The 22,207-nt window shown below is 40.2% G+C and overlaps 1 protein-coding gene across 1 annotated transcript in view; it reads right to left on the reverse strand.

The window, feature by feature from the left end:
• map3k1 (mitogen-activated protein kinase kinase kinase 1, E3 ubiquitin protein ligase) overlaps positions 1-10,648 on the reverse strand; it is a 29,696-nt gene extending 19,048 nt beyond the window's left edge. Inside the window, exon 1 of the mRNA XM_084687458.1 lies at positions 10,150-10,648. Coding sequence (XP_084543584.1) covers positions 10,150-10,640 — 491 coding nt within the window. The 5' untranslated portion in view covers positions 10,641-10,648. The remainder of the gene's footprint in view (positions 1-10,149) is intronic.
• Positions 10,649-22,207: the final 11,559 nt, after the last annotated feature.

Raw genomic sequence — 22,207 nt, forward strand, 5'->3', positions numbered from 1 at the left:
CTGTCCTCAGTGGGTAAAAATGTGATAGCCAAAAGCCAAGAAGACAAAATTAGAACATCAAGCTTGTCACAATGGTACGAAAAGGTTCAGGTTTAAAAGTACATAAACAAAACACCCAGTGGACCATTTCATAGGGAAGAATGTCATTTTTTATGTTGTGCAACACCCGAAACTGAGCAGTGGTATACTTTTCAGGTGCCCCTCTGGCTTTACAAAATGTACACCAGAGACGAACCCAATCACTGTAACAATACTCACATTACAACAAGATTGACATTTTGAGCACAAAGGGTTAGCCTCTAGAGCTCTTTCAGCGTGGTGAAATACTTAGAATAAAAAAAAAAAAGAGATTGCAATATGTCCTTGACTCAAAAACAAACAAACATACATAAACAAATGGTTTATGTATGTCATCTTTTTAGCAGCTTTCTTAAACAGACTTCCGATAGAAGCTTGTTTCAAACATCTCCAATAGCATCCAGCTATCAAATAAAAATGGTATTTGCTGACTGAAGGTGCGCAAGTCAGACATAAATAAGCCTACTTCGTCATTTTTGTCCATCAATGTAAAATAGACGTGACCTCTAAAGGCATGCGACTGGACTCTTCCTGGTAAACATCTCACAAAACAGGACAGTCTGAATATAGATTATATTTTGGGAGGTAATCTGAAGCTTTGATTTTAGGAGTTACTAACAGAGTGTTACGCCGTCTGAACGATATATGGTTGCCAAACTAGCTTCACAAGTCTGTAAAACACAGGACAAAAACAGGTTGTTTTATACCAGATTCAAGCGGCAAGTGGGAGTTGATGTGAATGTGTGGCTGTGTGTTGAAAGAGCTGTGATGTCTCGCTCAGTTCAGTGCCCACTGCTGGGATCAGGAATGTTGCTGGAATGCAGAGAAGTTCCTCCCACCCAGAGCTGTTCAGTGCGCATGGCCACCACTGGGGGGGTCACAACCCCAGCATCTTCCCACCTTCCCTCTCACAGCAGGGGAAGCCTACTAACCTCTCCCCCAAACCCTCCACACTTAGAAATAACACCCAACAGGCCCGCTGGCTCACATTCACACGCTTCCTCATAATCATGACCTTTTTCTGCGCCGAAATCAACATTTAAACTCCCCAAACTTTCAGAATTACGGGAAACTCTTCGGTTTTGCAAAAGGCTTGAGAAGAGTGCATCAATGGAGAAGTGGAAATTGGTGGGTGAGATGTTCCTGACACACATTAAGCCTATACACAGCCTGAACACACCACCACCCCTCATCCCCGGGGCTCTCATCCCCAAGCGTGTCAAGTGCGATTGTGCGCAGTGCCCTGACAAGCAGAAACTCCATTAATGGCCCACTGGCCAGTGCTCGGGAAGTGGAGCATTGCCTCAGGGGAGCAGGGAGGGAGGGAGCTGGGGAACACGGGGGCTCATGAGGTAGGATGAACACTGGTTTTAGGAAGGGAGGGGAAGATTTCTCTTGTTGAGGCTTATACAATTCCCTTCTACGTGTCACCAGCATTCAGAGGACCAACCAATATGGCTTTTGAGAACATTGAGAAGCATTTTCTCTGGTTCGTGTAACTCTTGTTCATTCCAGAAATCTGACTATTCAGAACCATGCTCCCCTCAGTCACTGACAATGTCCCATTTAAATCTTTCTGGACAAATAGACAACTACCAGATGTACTTGAGGGTCGAGTGATCTGCAGTTCAAAAACACCCCACACTCCAAAACAGGAGTCACGTTCTCTTTAGTCAATGCAATACTTTGTTGTCCAGATCTCATTATAGTGCTAATTCTGAAGACAAACCAAGCCATTGTAGGGTTGGACAAAAGGAATAACCATCTTCAGTACATACTCATCATACTAGAGACAGGAAGACAGAAACTGATATCTTATTTAACCTGCAAACATGGTAGGCGTTAAATACTCACTTTGCAGAAACAAATACTCAGTGGACACATAAGTATCCATGTAGATGGTTACGTGATTATGAAATTAGTTTGTATGTTCTGTATTGTTATGGAAGCCTTCATAAACTGGCCTTGACTGTCTCTCGCTAGCAGTTGGACAGGCTGGAAATGGTGTTCTTCAAATTTTGTGAACCTAGAATATAACTCACAATTATTTTCTTTATAATAGGCAGCTCAGGCCTTCAAGATTACTCATAAAACATCACAGCACCACTGGTTTGTCATAGAGTGGAGAGCATTCTCACAGTAGTGAGCATGTGAAGCTCCACCCATAGAACTCTTCAATAAGATATTCCTGCCTCTTACCTCCCTCATGTTCACTTAGATAGGCTCCAGTCTTAGATGAGTTATGGGGAAAACAAAGGGACGCAAATGCCCACATGATAAAGCACAAAGCATCTCTTTCTGCCCCTCTAAAAAAGAAAATGGCAGAAACAAAAAAATGCCGGACTCCAAGTACAGTATACGCAGAGGCAACAGCAGCTTCTAAGGGTCACATCTTCCACCCAGTCACATGTAAAGACACTCAATGCATTGGGAAATCTGGGACAAATCTGCCCAAAGAGTCACATGCATGGCCTCTTCCCCTACACTACTGACAGAAAGAGGATGAGAGAGAAAAAGAGAGAGGTGAGTGGGAGAGTGATATGAAGTATTGGCTCTGAAGGGGAAGTATGCCTGAATTAGTTGGCTAAGCTCTGACATTAGAAAGTAGATCTATTTCTTTTCCAGGCATGGATATTTTTATAGGTCAACATTTAGCTCATACTTATGTATAGCTACATGTAGCCAGCGGTGTCTTTTTTCAGGTGATCAAATCCCCCTTTAGACTTTCTGAGAGTGCCACGGCAAAATATCAGTTGAACGTCACCCTCCAGCATGAGCATTTCCACAGCTCGTAAACGTTCCATAAAAGGCTGGTTTTGGCACAGCAAGATCCTTCAACTGGGGATCACACCGGAGCAATTGAGACACTTGTAAACTTAACCAGGCTCCTTTAAAGTGCCCAAAGACGGTTAAAAAGAAGTGCTGCAAAGGCACGACACTCAAGCAGGAGAAACAAAGTGTAGAAAAGGCTTCATTCAGCAGGCACACTCAGTGAGCAGCATGAGGAAGTATGTCTAGAGAAAGAAAAGAAAAAAAACTTGACCTCAAAAACACAAAGGAAGACAAAGGGAAAACAACAGTGGAACAGTGACCCTGGGGTAATATGCAAGTCCAAGCAGCTGCCCCGGAAGAACGTACTGTGGAAGAAAGGCGTGGCTAAGTAAACATTTCCAAGCCCTTCCAAAAACAGCTTGGCCTGTAGCTATCGGGATGCCTGTCTGAGCTGGAAGTGTGTCCGGTTGGGCCATTGAAGCACCGGCTTTCTTTTGAAGACTCTCCAGTATGGGGGTAAAGCAGAGTCAAGAGATCCACCTCATTACAGCATTGGGGGCTTAGAACCAAGCAAGCAAGGGGCTCTGTAGAAAAAGAGAGGCCCCACAATGTATGCCTTTGTCCAGTGTTGATCTGCCTGCGTCCTCATATGAAAATCCATGGAGAATGTACCCCAGAGAGGACCAATCAATTGGCTCTGACACTGACATATTTCCAAGCTTATCACCAGAGGCAAACCCCAGAGGAAGACCAGTGAGAAAGACAGATTTGGTTATGACCTATGGCTGTCCTGTACTATTACAACTAGAAAAGTGTAATTCTAATGTGGTTGTAAGTTATACTTCAATGTGGGCTACAAGTAGCTCTTCAATGAAACAAAAGACCCATTGATTCATTTGTCCAACATTACAGATTTTTCCTCTGCTGTTACAACAGCTCAAAGTGTTACAGCTTTCCCACGGACATTATGTCACTGTCCATCAACTCAAACATAGATTACTTGACCAGTTTTGTACCCAGTGGTCAGCCAAACAAATTCCTGTCACACAACCTTTGGAATTACAATTACTAGTATCTGATTCAGCAGTTAGACGTCATGGCACAAATACAGTTAGCACAGTTTTGAACCTGATTTTTAAAACAGGCTTTTTTCAAGCCAACAAACCGTGACAATGATAGTCAAGCGATAGTCAAGCAATATCCTCAATGTAGAGCAATATCTTCAAGCTAATTAAGCATGCCAAAACCTAAATGTTCTACCCTATTGTTATGTCTCTTTAATTGTGAAGACTGTAACTTCAGAGAAGTCAAAGAAAAGTCTAGTCTAGAAAAGTAGACTTGCTTTCTCTCGTGTCTGCAGATCATGAGCTAGCAAATGTCCCAGAATGGGGGTGGCACAAAATAACAGTGACTCACAAAAGCATGCCAGCTTAAGTAAGTGGCAGGTGCTAACGTGTACTGGATGTGTCCCTAACCACCTAGTTTCAATATTTAACAGTAGAAACTGCACGTTCTTTTATCCACTGTACATACGGTATACCGACAGCAGCAGGAGCCGGTATGAGAATAGGAATATTTTAAAATACACTGACGATTTTGTTGTCGTCAGTCCGGTTTGAAACAATGTGTCTGCCCATAGGAAGGTCTGGCATGATTTATTGACAGGTATAAAAGCGTCTTACCTAACTAATTTAAGAATGACAAATGCTGATTGATTTTAGGAAAATACTTCAAAATGAAATATCTTGGATCATCATCTCCAAACTGCAATAGGTGGACAACAAATGCCCTCAACTCCATAGCACAACAAAACTGTTTTACGAAGGAAGCTAAACTCTTAATTTTGACAAAAACTTGTATTACTTTTTTTGAATACATTTTTACATTTGTTCAGATCTGCTGATTTGGGAATCTTAAATTGATGAGCAAGACAAAGCTACAGACAGTGGCAAACACCTGCTCTAAGATCACGGGGGTGTCAAGACTCAGTCTTTACACTCTGTACAGAACAGACACCTGGTCAGCTTCATCATGGCCAACCCATTTCACCCCTTGCACCATGTGACACACTCTCCGTCCTCGGGGAGGAGTTACAGGCTCCCTAGGTTAAGGAACTTCGGAGCTCAAGCCTCCTTCATTTAAGGAAATAACTGAACAGCCATGAACTAGTCCGCCTCCTATTTTTGCACTTGTATTTGTACTTTTTTATTCACCAACTTAATGTCTGCTACTACTTGTTTGTGTTTTTGTAGTTGTGTTTACAGTATATTTTGTATGTTTTTTTTCTGCAGCACCAGAATTCCCCTTCATGGACATTAAAGATTTATTGAATTGAATGTGTAGAATGCGTCTGCGGAGGGCCTGCAGGAGACCAGTTGTTTTAACTGGTAATCTAGCCCTGATTAGCCAGGGACCCATGTGTTTACTTTTCACATGTAATCTCCAGCTTGCCTCGTCCTGCTGCTAACTAAACAGAATCTGGGAGGGGGGACCCCTAGGCCTGCCGACACGCCTAACAGGGTTGGAAATATCCGGGCCTTTTGTTGCTGGACTCCAACTCTGAGCGTTCAACTAACCCCAGGCTTTAAACAGCCAGTGCTGGTGACCGTGGGGAGGCCCAGGCAGGCTGGTTAGACAAAACAGTCAAACCCCACCTCTACCCCTCAGGAGCTCACTGCTCCCACAGCTCACTGGGGGCTCAGAACACCACTGCAAACCAGGTCGTTCTACTACAACACTGCCCAACCAGCTAAAAGTCAAAAGCTAAGGGAAATGGTTAGGTAGCAACATAGCAAAATCCAAAAAGTTAGAAACTAATTTGCATTTGTTGCAAAGAAATATAGTATTTTCTTACATTAGCTTAAGGCTACAAGTTGAAATCCAGTGAAGTTCAAGTAAAGTTATTTTGAAATCATTTTGGTTCTCTTTGCTTGTGATTATGAAATGGTTCAAACCACACACAGAGCAAGGCATTTACACAAATGTGTTTTCTGGAGACACAATGGTATGAGTGCCACCTCTTAAATCATATACCAATTACTACAAATAGCATTAGGCTTTTTCAGAACCTGGTGGAGAATGTTGAAGGACAAAAGATGGCTTCTGACCCCCATGTGAGAATTCAATTTGAGAGCATTCCAACTGCAGCCTGCCTAGCAACAGTGCATTTCAGAATAATTCAGAGTCTGGCAACCCAGAGCAACTGCTCGTTATAAACATAGCCATGTTATCTTTATAGAAGCTTTACATTTATCCAGGCAAGCCAAAACCTTGACAATAGTTTTAAAGTATGGGGTGAAAGTACAAATTGTTCTCCCAAAATCCCATACTTAAAGTTCTATTACACTTGAAAAAAAGAACAAAAAAGTGGTTTGAAAAAAGTCCACATCTGCCTTAAAACTTACATGTACACCTTTCGACTGGAAATAAACTGGCATTTTTTCTGACTAGTGTCAAAGAACTTCAGTCCAAGAGAAGTATTCAGTCCAAAAAAACTGTTGTTAGAGTTGTTAGAATAAACATTTAAGCAAAAAAGCCTTCAAATAAATCATTGGTGAACTATTCAGCACTCCCCTGGCAAGAATAAACCCATGCAACAGTAGTGAAATTACTTTGAGATCCTTACCTTGACACACCCCAAACCCAAAGAGCCAGTGTTGCATTTCACACTAAACCGCCACACAAACACTTCATATCCTTCAGTGCACACTAACTTCATATACACATTACTGACCACTTTTATATTACACTTGACTGATGCTGAAACGTTTACGCACTCAACTTAATCAAAGGTCGATAGCTTCCATTTACACATCAATGCTTTCTTTGGCTGTAATATCCAGAGCTGAACTTTTAGGGAAAATGGGAAATTATTTGAGAGCATACTGTTAAGAGGGTTATGGGGTCATGTTGCTTTCCTTCAACTTCAGATCCAGGGTCATTCGAGATCCAGATGTTCAATAGCCACTAATTGAGAAAAGACTAAACAGACGGCGCTCCAGATGTCCAGTAACCGATGCCAGTCCTTTAGCCACGATGACTCATTTGGCCAAGATGAGAGGATAACGTAAGATATTCATTAAATCCTCCCACCCCTGCAGCAAACAACCAACGAAAATAGATTACCTACGTCTTGTGTATTGGTTGATGTCCTCCAAGAGGTCAGAATCGTGTTGGAACACAAGACCAGGACAGCATAAGATAAGTCAAATGTGAGAGATTTGATAACTTCAGGAGATACAGAAACTCTGAATTTGGCACCTATAATCAATGAGGGGATTTTTTTCTAATCTATTTTTGAACCAAGATGTCTGACTTTTGATTACTGGGAGGGGTGCAATCCAAAGGAAGTATGCCACACAAATTGCTACTGATGTGGTGATCCAGCTGATAAACTAAAAAAAAAGGTTTCCCTAAGAATGATAAACTCGGAAACCGCCAATTAAGATTGTTACAGTGAAATCCAAGAGTTCTTATATAAATCTCCCCATCAGACCGAACGTCGGAATTCCTGCAGGACAAGCAAGCACAAATTAATTACAAATCTGTGGGTGGGGAACATATATTGGACACTAACCAATTATTTCTGAAGAAAACTTTTGCATTTTAAAATCAAATGCACAATCAGGCTCCATCATTTTTCAGCATGTCCAGTGTCAACAGATGATTGAGAGTGTGCATAGACCTGGGAAAGCTTCCAAATGAAGGCCAAATATTAAAAGGTTAAACTTTCTGATTTGCATGATCTTATGAGGAGGAAATGGTGATGGAGGAGTTTTCTGGCCTGAGGCAGTGCAAGTGATACACTTCTCCACTACAACTCAACCACAATGTAGACAGGATATGAGGAACTACCAGAAAAAATAACATACTAGGCTACTCTGGGAAATCAGCATATCTATATATTATATTTCATCGAAGCCTTGCTATAAGGGTAATTGAACATGCCAATAGTCTTTCCTTCAGAAAGTTTTTTTTCCAGCTCCATGCACAAATACAAGCACTGAGTTTAAAGACACTTCTGACTTTAATGTGCAAGCATCACTGTAACATCTGACGGAAAGAAGAAAGGTCAAGCCTGTTAGTCACGTAACCCCTTCAAACCATATTCGCCACAAAGAAATGTTTGACTAAAAAAGGAGACTTTGATCTCTCATCAGGATGACAAGTGTTCTAACAGACATGTTTCAACAAGATTAAATAATACAGTAATTCACACCTGTAACCCTTTCCACACCTGTTTTAGGGCCTGTGACAGCTTATATCTGAAGGTGGTGTTTAAAAGGGGAAAAACCCCAACAATGAATATCAAAAGAAAGAAGTGAAGTAAGTTATTCTGTTTGCTAATGCAAACATCCATTTGCTTTGTCTGACTAAAAGCCTGAAGTAGCTTCAGAAAAATGCTAGAGCTGGGGCCAATACAACAACAACAGACCTGCCATCATTGAAAGCATGCATTGTATACACAGGAAATACAGGCCTTTAAGATGTTCGTCTGAGGTCAAGAAACATGGAAAATGTTAAGTGCACTCATTTTTGGCACCTGACAGTTTACTGTTTACCCTGAACAAGTATTTCCCTTTAATCCACTAGCATTTATAATACAAAAAATAAAAAGGTGTGCTGCTCTTCAAGTCCTACCTGAGATGGACATGACAGTTGGCATTCCTTGTAAGTTGGTAGTAAAAAGGTCTAATGGAAATATCTTAAACACGACATGTGATGCTCTTAGGATGTTCTGGACATCGCCTAAATTGGAAAATGTAAAGCATTGTCTTCAGCATGTTCTTGTGTTCTAAGAGAACATTTTGTTTTGTGAGCCTCAGGCCAAAAACTATCCTTCAGCTGATAAATCACATGCAAATATAATACCACAAATTAATTCCTATCCTCACTGAAGCGTACAATGGTACATGCCTAAATAGACAAACTGGACTGGACTGGAGACTATTGGGGTGTCAGCACCTCTGAATTACAAATTCTATATTACTGTTCAGATCATCTATAAATAAAACGACGTTGTAGTCTTCATATTTCAGTGTGGCACTCCAAAGGATCATCGAAGAGAACTAAAGTTCAAATGGGGAACTATTGTGTATAGAAAAAGGGCTTGGGCCTCTGAGGTCCAATAGTGGGTCTTCAGTGAAAGGATTTCAGTTGTTTGTTGGAATTCTACCTTTGTTGTGAGGGGATCCTGATGGTTTGCCTTAGTCCATTATTCAGGACAAGAAATGCAACAATGGAATCCAGCTCCCTTTCCATCCATTTCTTTGGTTTTCAACATCCTATTCATCTTTCATTATCTGTACAGTTCCAAAAGCCAACATCTCATGTTGCAACAAATTCTCAGTTCACAATGTTTCTTTTCTAAGAAACTGTCATTCATCCCATAAACTCTAGACTTTCTCACGTGATTATGTTAACTGATCTTCGCACTGTCACTCATTAACCAAGACTTTTCTTTCAATAAGTAGGTAAGGTAAGGTAGCCAACATAGAATTTTATTTTTATAAAGATGAGGCCCCTGTGTACCAAAACAATTTAAACTTAGAATGATTATCGAATTGCATAATACGTTTGACACCATAGAATAGGTGTAAAGCCAAATTACATGTAATCATGAAGAATCATCAGTAGCTTGGTATTGTTTCAGTTTAGAGATTGAGTGTCAACAGTAAAGTAAGTCAAGAAATCAGTGCTTAAATATTTTGACGATCCAGACGCAAACCATTTGTTAATAATGATGCTGGTGTGTGTTCTTGCATAGGCTATAAACTTCGCAGTTGGCAATAACTGACATAGGCAAACCATAGGTAATGTCGTAGGCAACGATGGGAGGCCATTAGCCTACTACAAATACGTGAAAATCTAGGATGACATCAATAAAATCCGCATGCCACTTTAAGATTGTATTACCTCTTAAAAAAATTGATACCTTTAGGACAATTAAAGTGGTGTAAATACAAGCAAAATAACATAACGGACTTGAGCAAATTTTGAACTGTTGGACGATAAGCATTGCAAACAAAACAATGGTAAAATTACAATTTCCCACTGACAAATAGTAGCATGTGGCACTTTTAGACAAATACTGTCGGCTATCTATTGGCCATGTAGACTACAATAAAAAGTTATGCTAAACATGAAAGGATGCAAACATAAAAACAATGCAAACATAAAAACAAAACAGGTTGAAATAAAAGTCGCCAATAAGAAGCTGTAAAAGTAGTCAGTTAGGACTGCAAATATAACTATCGCATTAAACTAATACTGAACATGATCTTTAAGAGATAATCTTACCTATTTTGTGAAGCGCTCACTTCCATTGAAGTTCCGGTAGCACCATTATCAGGACTGAGAGGGTTGCTGTAGTGTTTTAAAGAAGTTTTCAACAATTCCTGAGCAGCTGAAGTAAGAGTATTACTTTTATCTGAAATTGGATGATCGGTAAGTGAATTGCTCTGCTGAATGTGGTGAGCTTGCTGTAATAAAGTAGCCTGAACAGCACCAGGCGAGGAAATAGACAAGAAGTGCAGCTGCGCTGATATCGGAGCCGTCCCAGTCTCGGGAGATAGGAACAGCGACTCAGGTTTATCCAGATCCACACTTCTGACTTTCCGCAGCTCTTTACGTCTCCATTGTGAGTTTTCCCCGGTATTACTCTTCGCCTTACTGGGACTGCTTGGAAGACTAGGGTCACTTGAATTTCCCTGAGGACTGCTTCCAACGTTTGTGCCGTTGTTTGAGTTAGATATTCCCGACGACGAGGTCCGGCTCCCCGCCGTCGCCATTTTCTGTCCCGGAGTTTATCACTTATTAGCTTCTATGGAAAAGAGGGAGTGGAGGGAATTGGGGGAGGATCTGGAGGGAGGAGCATGAGAACTGGGTTGTTTTCATGTCACAATAACACAAGTTCGCGCAATATGCACAGTAAACACAAATGCAATTTTGGCAAAGTTGACAAGAAAAAAACATATCCCGTAGTAAGTTGTTATCGCTTCATTAAACACGGTTTATATTTTGCCATTAAGGTGAGCATTGTCACACGGAACTTTCGTGTAGCACATGCAGGCTTGCATGAACTCTACACCTGCAGGGTCATCTATCTAATAATGCCAGGAATGTGTGTGTGTGTGTGTGTGTGTGTGTGTGTGTGTGTGTGTGTGTGTGTGTGTGTGTGTGTGTGTGTGTGTGTGTGTGTGTGTGAGTGAGTGAGTGAGTGAAAGATTGCGAACACCAATACCTCCAGATGAGCAGGGTTTTTGGTTTGGATAAAAATATTTTTCATAATCCTTTGACTGTTGCTTGTCAGACTGCATACTTTAATTTAGTATTCATCAGTGAATTGTGTTGCATTAATTAATGTGTCTCCTAATGCAAAGACTAGCATTGCACATTGCAAATGTGCACAAAGTACAATTAAACAAACATCAAATGCTATAGCATTACAATCACCATTTGCAAAACAGGCATGAGCACTGCACTATCTATAATTCCAGGAATGTCTGTGCCACTGAATCAACTAAGCAACATCTGAATCACCGACTGCATCACAGGCACTGCACAGGTTACTTGAAGATTCAGACCTGCTCCTCGGTCGGTTGTCAAACAGGTATAGGACAAGAACACTATTCCTACCACTTAGGTAATAATCGTAATATAAATACGTGATAGCCTACTTGCTAAATTAAAACAAGGGGTGGAAAGGGTTAAGTCACAGCCAATAAGTAATGAGCCTAAACTATACCTAACCAAATTCTGTCAAGAACATTTTTACTTTCATCAGCTTTGGAATACACTTAAAGTCATTGCTATAAATCATGTGTTTTTGTATTGTAAAAACAGTTCAAACTGCATGGACTCAATGTGATATAGATTGACATGAAAATTATAATTACAATTTACCTTGTAATGTTTATTTTAATATTAAATCTGCTATAGGTAGTAAATTACATTCAAATATGAGAAGCGCACCCGCTTCTTCTCTGAACTTGTGTACTTTCAACCAGCTCGAGTTTGACAATATAAGCCCAGGATGAATGCCCGCCTCATCAAAGGCAATTGGCTGGTACAGGATTGCTTGTACCTAATTGGCTTGAAAGTAGCGACCACTCCAAAATTGGGAATTTATATTCCACAGGCACTTGTCTGTGTTGCTAAACAACTCTCAGAAGGCCTTATTAGCTTCCCCCACATAGGGGACAAAACAACACAGAGAGATCTTGGAAGTCTGAGCCACCATTGAGCCCAATTTCCTGTAAGTGTGGATCCAATCCATCACTAAGTGCTATTCTTATAAACCAGGCTTCCTGTAGTTTACCACTTCCTGTTCACCTGTGCCGAAAACATGACAAACCTATTTTCTAGTCTTTGATTTATTTTTGGGGTGATTTTGTCAAAATGCTTCAATACACCTTGATACTTTGCTAAAGTACAGTTCAAGTAATTTCTATGCAATAATTAGCCATTATTTCATATTCTAATAAATAATCACAAAAAATATATTGGAATCTCCAATACATTTAGATTTTACATTTGTTTTAAATGTTTACAGGGTGGCCCAGGGCAGCCACAAATCCCTGAAATCTGAGTGGACACCACAGTGAAAAATAAATAAATAAGGCAAATTCATCCCATGTCTCTATGTTGTACTTTAGATCACTGTCTTGCACCCACACAAAAACTTTATGAAGGAAATGTAAAATACTATTTTTAATCAACGTTAAATACAGTATAAACAAGAAAATAGGCTTTACAAATACCCAGTATGACAAACAGTTTACATTGAAGATTGCTCCACTATCAGCACGTTTTCCTAATTATGATTCCACAAGACAATGATTGGTTAAAGATCATATCGACTGTATCTAAGGATAAATCTGAATATAAAATCAGTATGTTTCACACTGTAAACTCTCACAAGGAGATCTTCACAACAAATGTTATATCATTTTTAGAAGCCAAAGACTACAGTCTGGGCTATGAATATCAGTTCTAGTATGCAATAGAGGACACCCCGTTGCTACAGTTTTCTGAGAATAACAAAACCCATGCCAGTGTCTTTTTTCTTTCCTTTTTTTGCCATTTTCATTGTGTTTAGCAACGGTTTTCCCCAAAGAGATGCCACTCATTCCATTTGATTTGCCATTGATTTCACACTCCTGCCCTCTTCTGACAAGCACACAAATGAATTTAACCCCTGGGTGTCAAATGCTCTCAATTTGTGTGATAGCCTCTGGATGATTGCTTTATGGCCGTGTTCAACTATGTGCAATTCCCTATTAAATCCAAATCCCAATTCTTCTGTCCGAGGAACAACCCACGCTGGGGCATATTAATCCTTTGCATGCGGATGCAGGCATGTCGAACCAGCTTGGAACCCTGGCCCAGAATCTGTCAGCTTCAGTTGAGAGGTGGGGGTGGGGATAGTTTTTCTTTGTGGGATCACTTTCCCAAGAGGCTGGTAGATGCATACTGTAAGATGCAGCATTCCAAAGTTCAAGGTTTCATGTCCTCAAGAATGTGCCATTTTCACTAACCTGCTGAACAAGGTTAACTGTGGTGGGCCATGAATTTAATCCTTGCCTTCTCCCCAGGATGTCTCCAGAATGGCTGTTCAAACACCGCCGCTAGTTAGCTGGGTCAGCTCCTCTTTTGAAATCAACACTGTAACAACTTGGGGTTAGACCTAACTGTTATTTCTGGAGGAAATAGGCTGACATGGACATGCATAGCCCCTACACAGCCTTTCATTTTGTTTTCAAATAGGACAAGAACTTTTATCACAAGGCTTAAAGCTAGGATGTGTAATCCAGAGAGGCTAGCAGTTATATTTGACCCTTTGAGTCCCTCAGTTTCCTCCAGCGTGGAAAAGCTTTTAATTCTGCTTATAGCACACTCTCAATCCTTATGGGTTTTTTTGTAGAAGTTTCTAACACAGTTTGTCTTTTCTTGTTTTCTTTTACTGGAGGTTCAGGAGCAACATAAAGTACCTGCTGTTCATCTTCCATTCTTGTGCTCGCGCTGCACAGCGACAAGGAACCCGCGTTGATGATGTGTGACTGTCTGTTCGAACAAGTTGGGCGGTGGAGTGCAAAAATAGATTTACAGGCAGGAAGGACATCCTATCATTACATTCAGACCGAATGCAATGATAGGTCGATCTGTTTTTAATGCGGTTCCTTCCACAGAAGATACACAATTTTTTTGACATTGTAGGAGAGACATTGAGATATTGACTTTTTTGTGGTGCAGAATTCTACAAATGCAAGTATCCAGTGGTATTAGTTGCACTACCATTTACAACAGGCAAACACATTGTGTCAGAATAGATCCCAACCCCCAAAAAAGCATTATGCCATTGTTGGAGTGGGATAAGATTAACTTGTAAAACTAATTGCTTCAGCCTTGAGCCAGAACAACATGGTGTCTGTCTGAGGATATTTGGGAGGTAGTGCAGCCACTGAGTTAAAATCTTTTAATGGTTCATCTGAGAATTAAGCATTTACTTTACCCATGACTGAGAAAACTCAAACAGGCATGTGGTGCAAAACCAGCTTTTTAAAGAACAAGCAGAAGTTCTTTAAAGTAATTAATCTTTTCCTCTAATCCTATTTTGGTCTGTGTCTGCAGGAGGTTTAGACACCTCCTGTCTCCAGCAGAATGTTGGATGTTCAGAGTGAGTTGTGTATCTATCTGGTCTTGTTCATACAAAGCTGTGCAACAACAACACAAAATTATGGAAAGAAGCAAAGGTTTCAGTGCTGTAATGGTACAGTAATAGTATGGTTCCGTAATAGCATTTGTGACATGTGCCTATTTTACCTATGATATAAAACTCATGTTATGAGTTTGTATGAACTTTGTATGACTCCTGTAGAAAAACCCGAGTGTGGAAGGTTATGCTAGTCCTCTAAACTTCTGAGCTCTGATCAAAAGTCCTTGAAACCAGATACAAAGACGGGCCAACCCAGTTTGTTTTGGGCTGTGTTCTACACACAAACACACACACACACAGTGTGTCGGTCAGAGCGTCCTGGGGGGTTGTAGATTAGTCATTGTTTTGAGGAGTGAAGGGATTGTGCAGTACTAGGCACTGAACTCTAACCAGGTGGGAGGACAAAGAGGAGGCTAGCCAGTCTTGACACCACCCTCTTGTCCTCTATTTCCCTTGTCTCTTCTAGAAACTCAGCAGTTTCTTCTTACCTACCTGCATTTCACTTTGAAATATCCCACAGTACCCCACCTAAAGCTGAATGCCACGTCAATCTTTTGTCATGGCTGAATTAATACAAAATTGAAATGGTACGGAATAGAGCATGACTAAAATCTGGGAAAGCAAAAGTGACTGCAATTAGTCCACAACAAAGCATTTTTTTATTCAAATTGGAGTTACAACTCCATAAACATCACCGTCAAAAGTTACTTTGAGCAAAAACAGACAATAGGACGTCATCACATCTCTCATATCCTCTCTCAAGCATTTGTTTGGCACAAAATCATGGTGTTTGATAATTGTCTTCATTTCTCTGTGGTACCCCCACCTTCCACTTAGCCTGATGAAGCACAGCAGCTGTCCCTCCCCTCCCTCTGCTCCTCCTCCACTCCTCCACACACACACACACACACACAAACACACACACACAAACACACACACACTCCCCTATGGGGGAGTGCAGGGTTCTCTCCTACAAATCCCCTTCCACTTATCTTTCACCATAGCCTTATTTCAAAGGCCCCAAAAGATTCTGATGATATATTCACTAGTCACTGTGAAATTAAAATCTCTGGAATTTGGCTTTGGTAGGAGTTTGAGTACACAGTCCTGCCTTTAGTGTTTTCTACTGTGATAGTTGAGTTTTCTGCTTGGCTGTCCATGTTTATGCTAAGGGGTAAAGTTGAGCTTGTTGGTTTTATTTTTATTTTGAATAACATAGCACAGGTAAGCAAGTTCCCCAAACTGCACTCTAAATTGATTGTGTTGAAGGACTTTGGTTTTGAGCAGCACTTCCAAAAATTGAAGACAGCTTTTCATATGTTATGCCACCCTCAACAGACCTGAAATGCATATGACAACTTTTTATGTTTTGGTATGATACATGTCAGCCAAGTCAACTCTTTCGTTGGTTAAACATAAAGGACCTTAGCTACAATGTACATTCAAGAACATTGAGTAGTATGTGTTGAGGAACACAATATATAACTATCCCAATTACTTCATAAGTATTGTTTTGATATCGTAAAATCAGAGTTGAGACAGGAACATCTTCAGATATCAGTTACATGTGTCTCCAATGTTTCTATTCTCTTTAGTCTTTTGTCCTCTCATATATTCATATCACATCTAGCATACACCACCAGAACATGCACTAGTTGAGTGTATTTCTGTGTTTTTACAAATTTGATGAATTGTCTTGTTGGTGAAAAGCACTCTGATAGACAAACAAAAATGTCATCAACCTGTAAAAACACCGATTTAAAGTACTGGTGTATTTTTAACTGTTAAAAGCACCCTTGCAAAAAAAAAATGTTTACCTCTCACACAATTAATACATTTTCTTTCAAGTGGACACAAACAAACCCCAAATTATTTCACATTTTGGTTTGATGCCAATTTGGCTGAATTTGGGGCAATGCTTTGCGAGTTAAAACACTTTGGACTGGATAAAGAGGATATTGTGTACAGAAAAAAGCTCTGGGCACTCTAGGTCATCAGTCTGACCCTTGACCTCTAGAGAGCTCAAACAGGAAGCAACTGTTCAGGCAGCTCTTCACAGCAACATAATGGAAGCTGGTTTACTCTGGAAGGAATGTGGCCATGCATCCTCTTCAGTTTTGCAGTTTTTAATAGCTATGAGTGTTTATGAGGTAATTATTTAACTTATAGATAACACTAATTTGCCATTATGTTTCTGATATGATGTATACATTTTTTTCGAAATACAGAAAACCTATTTTTGGTTTCCACAGATGCAAAAACGATCTAAAGACACTAAATCATGGCCATCCTCTCAGTCACTTACTGGACATGCTGGAAAGTCCACTTCCTGATCCCCCCCCCCTCCCGTGGCTGCGGTGCTCAGCTTTTATGTTTAGGTAAAGACCGGAAACAGCTTGGTGGAAAGATGTAATTGTTCTCCATCATGTATGAAACATGTATGGCTCAAACCGCTGCACTAATGAGAGTTCAATGCTTTATCTCAAAGGTGGAGGAAATTGAGTTACACGTCTTTTATTTCCTCCATGGACACAGGAAGACAGAAGGGGAGGACAGAAGAAATAGAGTTGATTTCCTCTCCTACCGCCAACCCTCAAAACATAACAATGTATGACACATATTGGTTTGTTTGATAATTTGGTCCGGTATTAAAACTTTGAAATATTAAATCAGAGTGTCAGTATACATTCTTGTAGATATATTATTACAATATGCCTTGCAACCTTTGTCAACAACAATGGAACCTGTCGAAAGTTCCAAGACCAGAGTTTATTGGGACTTTGTGTTCCCATTTGCTACAACACAAGCATCCACAGTTGTCAGGTTTGTTCTGCGGCCAAGTGTCTGTGTGTTGTGCTGTCTTTGGCAGATGGTGAAGTGATGAGTGTCTGTGAGTTATGTCTGCCAATCAGTAGAGCGCTCTCACAGTCTGATGATTATGAAGGCCATGGGGAGACAGCAGATTCCCTCTTGTCCTCTTCCCCTCTGCCTCTCTTCTTCCCTCTTGTCCTCCCCTTCCTTTCTCCTCTCTACTTCCCCTTGCTCTGACCAGCAGGGAAGCAAACATCTGAAGCGGATGAGCAGACGGCACCATAACACCATGCAGCATGGAAGCATGTTGAATATTGTTGCTACCACCACATCCTTGTCATGATTTTCTCTATACTTTCATCAGCACCCAAAAATCTGATAACAACAACTAACATATCTGTGTACCCATGTTGCCAATTCAATCAGAGAAAAACAAATGTATGCTTGGCCAATCAGAAGTACAGATACGCCACCTATGTAGAGCACAGACCCTTATTCTTCATCAAGATTAGAAGAACTAATCAAAGTGGAGTTTTTTTTCCATAAAAGCTGCTGTATTGTGTCTTTCCTACAGTTCATGTTTAAGTAATGGTCATCATCCACCACCAAGTTGTATGCAGCTTCCACTAGACACCAGCTAGACACCAGGGCTTTGCTGGAACACATACTGTATGTTCACACATCTTGCTACAGATACAATTTATGGTGGGCACCAGATGGTTGTGACCGCTGGTCCCTCCATGGTTCCGCAAAGGCATTTGAATGTGGCACTTATGGGATAATTTTATCTCTGTTTTACCATTTGTATAAGAATTTAACAAATGTTTAACTTGACTTATTTGTTACACTTTGGGTGCTGGTGATCATCATACATTACTGGTTGAAAATAATGGAAAAAAGTTACAGAAATTGAAAGATTTTCTGCAATGCAAAACAACACAGAATTCTAACAAATTTAAATCAAACACAACATTCAGTGCTTTCGAACTGTCTATGCAAGGGTTTCAAAATGTTGTGTTTGCTTGTGGTGCCAGTGGCAAGAACATTATGTGGTTTAGCATAAATTAGTCCATGTTTTTGTCACCTGATACCCTACAGGAGAATGTAGCAAAAGACAGTGTAACTATGGTAACAGAGAAGATACACCGACAAGGCAGGTAGCCTACCTGTACGTTTTTTGTGCACTCACAACCCAGTGCTTATTATAATGGTGTGCCAAATATTGCCGTATCGAAGGGGATTTGCGGCACGAGATAAACAATAGAGCATAACAATGTAATTTTTTCTATCGTAACACAATGTATATCGTCATATCGCCCAGCCCTAATCTGGATCGCTAAATTAAGTGTTTGGTCAAAATAACTGGACAAACCACTGGGTGGTGTCCCATATACCTGTTTTATATTGTGAAAAGATTCTGGATTAAAAGATTCATAATGAAGTGCTCTGCCAATACATCTGAGAGCATTACTAATTGCCAATCCTCAAATTGCCATTGAGTGAAAACATTTAGTTACACATTTTTGTAAAGCAGATTTTTTCACAAACAAGCCTTAATTATTGCCATGTTTTCAGGACGAACATCAAAGAGGGTAAATCCCCTCCTACTTCTCTCTGTTCTGTTTTTACACCCTCCAGTGTTTGACCTGATATCTACCTCTTTTTCTTTCTTTCTATTTCTCTTTCTCTCTCCCTCACTATGCTTTGTTCACAATTATGCTCTCTCTCTCTCTCTCTCTCTCTCTCTCTCTCTCTCTCTCTCTCTCTCTCTCTCTCTCTCTCTCTCTCTCTCACACTTTGCTTTGTTCATGGCTGTGCTGCCATTGTCCTTCCCTCTGATGACTGCAAATCATCTTGTGGCCAGCAAAGTTTACTGCAGGGGAAAAATAGGGCCCCTTTTCAAAGCCCCCTTTTGTATTTTTCTTTCTCCTCCATGCCCTCTACACTCCCTCCCCTGTTTCTCTCGTTCTATATTTTTTTCTTCTGCCTTCCTTCTCTGGCACAAAAATCACACTTATTTAAAACTCTGGGTCAGGTAATGTAAAACAAGTATACATTGGTTTGCTCTTTGTCTTGGCAGAGTTAGGAAGGGCCAGGGTACAACTGCATTTGTTATTTAATAATTCCCCTTAAAATGTAGTGACCATTATTGTTAACTTTGGTATTTTAAGACTTTGAAGCCAATACGAAATATGACTGTGATCAACATGGGACTAAACATGGGATGACAATGAAACCTACTTCTCCTTTATCGTCATGAAAGATTAACATGAAAAAATTTAAATAACAAAAATGCAGCATTTTATATCGACTTTTTGGAAAAATGTAATTTAATGTGAACAGTTTCAGGCCTGTGCTTAGGCAAGGCATCAAAGCAGAAACAATGGTCCCCCTGCTCTTCAAGCTGCGCCAGATTCCATCAGTCAAGCTCTTCACAAGAGAACAGGTGAGCAGGCTGATTAAAGGAGTGAGAGGGAACTCTCCCTTGAATTGTTTGCCAAGTGGCACAACTGGCTTGAGCCAAATCTCAGTAAATCCACTAACTTGAACCCCAGCGTATCATAAACTTCACACTTGAGAATGACAATGTGAAGGAGGTGGAGTGCCAACAGTCCCCACAATCAGACATGTGGGATGGAGGAGAGGTGTATGTGTGTGTGTGTGGGGGGGGGGGGGGGGTGTCAAGGTGGCAGTGAGAAGGAGGGCAAGAGTAGGAATTGATGTGGTGGGGTAGGGTTCAAGGAATTATCTTCCTCATTTTCTCTCAAGTCTTTCAATAGCATTTACTGTTACTATATGATCTGCTTCTCTAAATCATTTCCTGGCCATCCGTTGGTAGGTGGTGGTCGCATGGTGCTGGCAATGTACCCTGTTGGCTTCTCTCCATCCACCTTCACTGTGCCTTCTTTCTCTGTTAATTCTTGGGTTAGGTCATAGTGGTATTTATCACAGAAGTAATCTGGACCCTCTGCTGTATTTCAGTTCAAATTGGAAATGCTTGGATCCATTCCAAAGGATTTAAAGAACACATTTATTGTGCTATAGCACGTGCTTGAGCTGCACTCTAAGGTTAAGTGTCAGTTTTCAGTTCAGAAGGACTTTGTTGAGTCCTCTGACTTATCTAGGTTATCAGTGATGTGGGGATGTGGTGGTTGAAAAGTCACAGAGCAAGACATCTACTGTCATCTATGTGACACAAAACAACAGGAGTTCTACAATATGACAATACATGACAGGTTAATCCACCCAACACACACACACACACACACTGCCTGTCAGAGCCTGGTTCAGGTCAGACATCTCCCACACTCACTAATTTAGAATTCCAAGGAACAAAAGAGGCTGCCCACGGTGAAGCACAGACAAGCAACTGGTCTCCAGTGTTTTGTTGAGTCCAAGGCCCTTGGAAGAAAGCCAATAACTGTATAAAATAATAATACATTAATGAATTCAAAGTTTTGCCTTAAATAAAATAGTTAATTGAATGTGTTATTAAGTAGAAATAGAGATTATAACATCTTTGGTAGACAAATACATACACATTTTTATGTATTTCATTTTAACATCTCAATGGTCTTTCTCTCTCTAAGATCATTATAAGTCATGGACGCAGACACATGTCAAGAGGGATATTGTGTCAACAACATTAAACTAGGACAGAAACAGTGAAACTACACATTCTAGAAACGGACAGAAGAGGTATACAGCAAACACTACTTGAAAAGTGCAAAAAATGCATGCTTAAGTTTTCTCATTGAAACGTAAACTGTCAGAACTTAAGTCTTGAGAGAGACTAAACAGTATGTCTTGACCTTTAATTCTTAATCTTACAAGTGAGTGCGCCTTGATATTGGACACATTTGCACCTAGGGTGGATGAAACAAAGTAGTGCGTAGCAGACAGTGGCCTCAAATGTCATACTACACACCCAGCGCAATCACTTGCCATTCAGATGACACATTTGAAGACACAGACCGATGTCAGTAGTCAGTGTGCTAACACAAGCATTACTGTGTATCCTGTCCAGTCAGATGTCAGTGCAACTATTCAGTGGTCACCTGAGATGATCCCACTAAAAAATGTATTTGTACATTTGTTTTACGATAGAGGTACAGGCAACTCAAACGACACATCCCTGGACTTGTTGGTTTGCTATCCTAGCATTCTCTGACCAGCCATACTAAGTTATGCTCACTGTGAGCTCATCCTACCAAAAACAACAAATGTTTGCTTACTGAAACAAAAGAAGTATTTCTATTTTTGGAATAATTTACTTTATATAAAGTGTCAACATTTTCTACAGTGAAAATAGTGTATTTCATCATCACACTAAGTGCGTGGTTCTTGTCTTAACGTCTATTTTATTAAATAGTGACATCTTGTGGATATAAATCAGTACTACGCTCACATCAACAAACAATCCACATCCTCTACATCAGGTTCTTAAACATTATTAATAATAAAGTATTATTCAAAGCGATGTACAGTCCAGGGGTAATTATATATTACTATACTACCCACACACATTTTCTTTATTTATGTAATGTTGCTTGTCATACATACAATGTTTAGTGTGTTGGCCACAGTACTAACAGCAAGATAATTGTTGTACCTCAATTCATTGATGTTTTAAGAAATACAATATTTCGATTGTACAGGGCACTATTTGCTTTATGAAGAAAAAAAGCCCATCATGGCAGCCTTTAACGCTATGATTTAACACAAGAATATGAATCAGAAACAACTCTCTTGTTTATGGAATCTAATTGTAAAGTGTCTTGGATGAAAACAAGCCAGACAGTCTATCCACTTATCAGAGAGAGAGGGAGG

This window comes from Hypomesus nipponensis, chromosome 22, assembly GCF_054491055.1.
Source record: "Hypomesus nipponensis isolate SF chromosome 22, ASM5449105v1, whole genome shotgun sequence".
NCBI lineage: Eukaryota > Metazoa > Chordata > Actinopteri > Osmeriformes > Osmeridae > Hypomesus > Hypomesus nipponensis.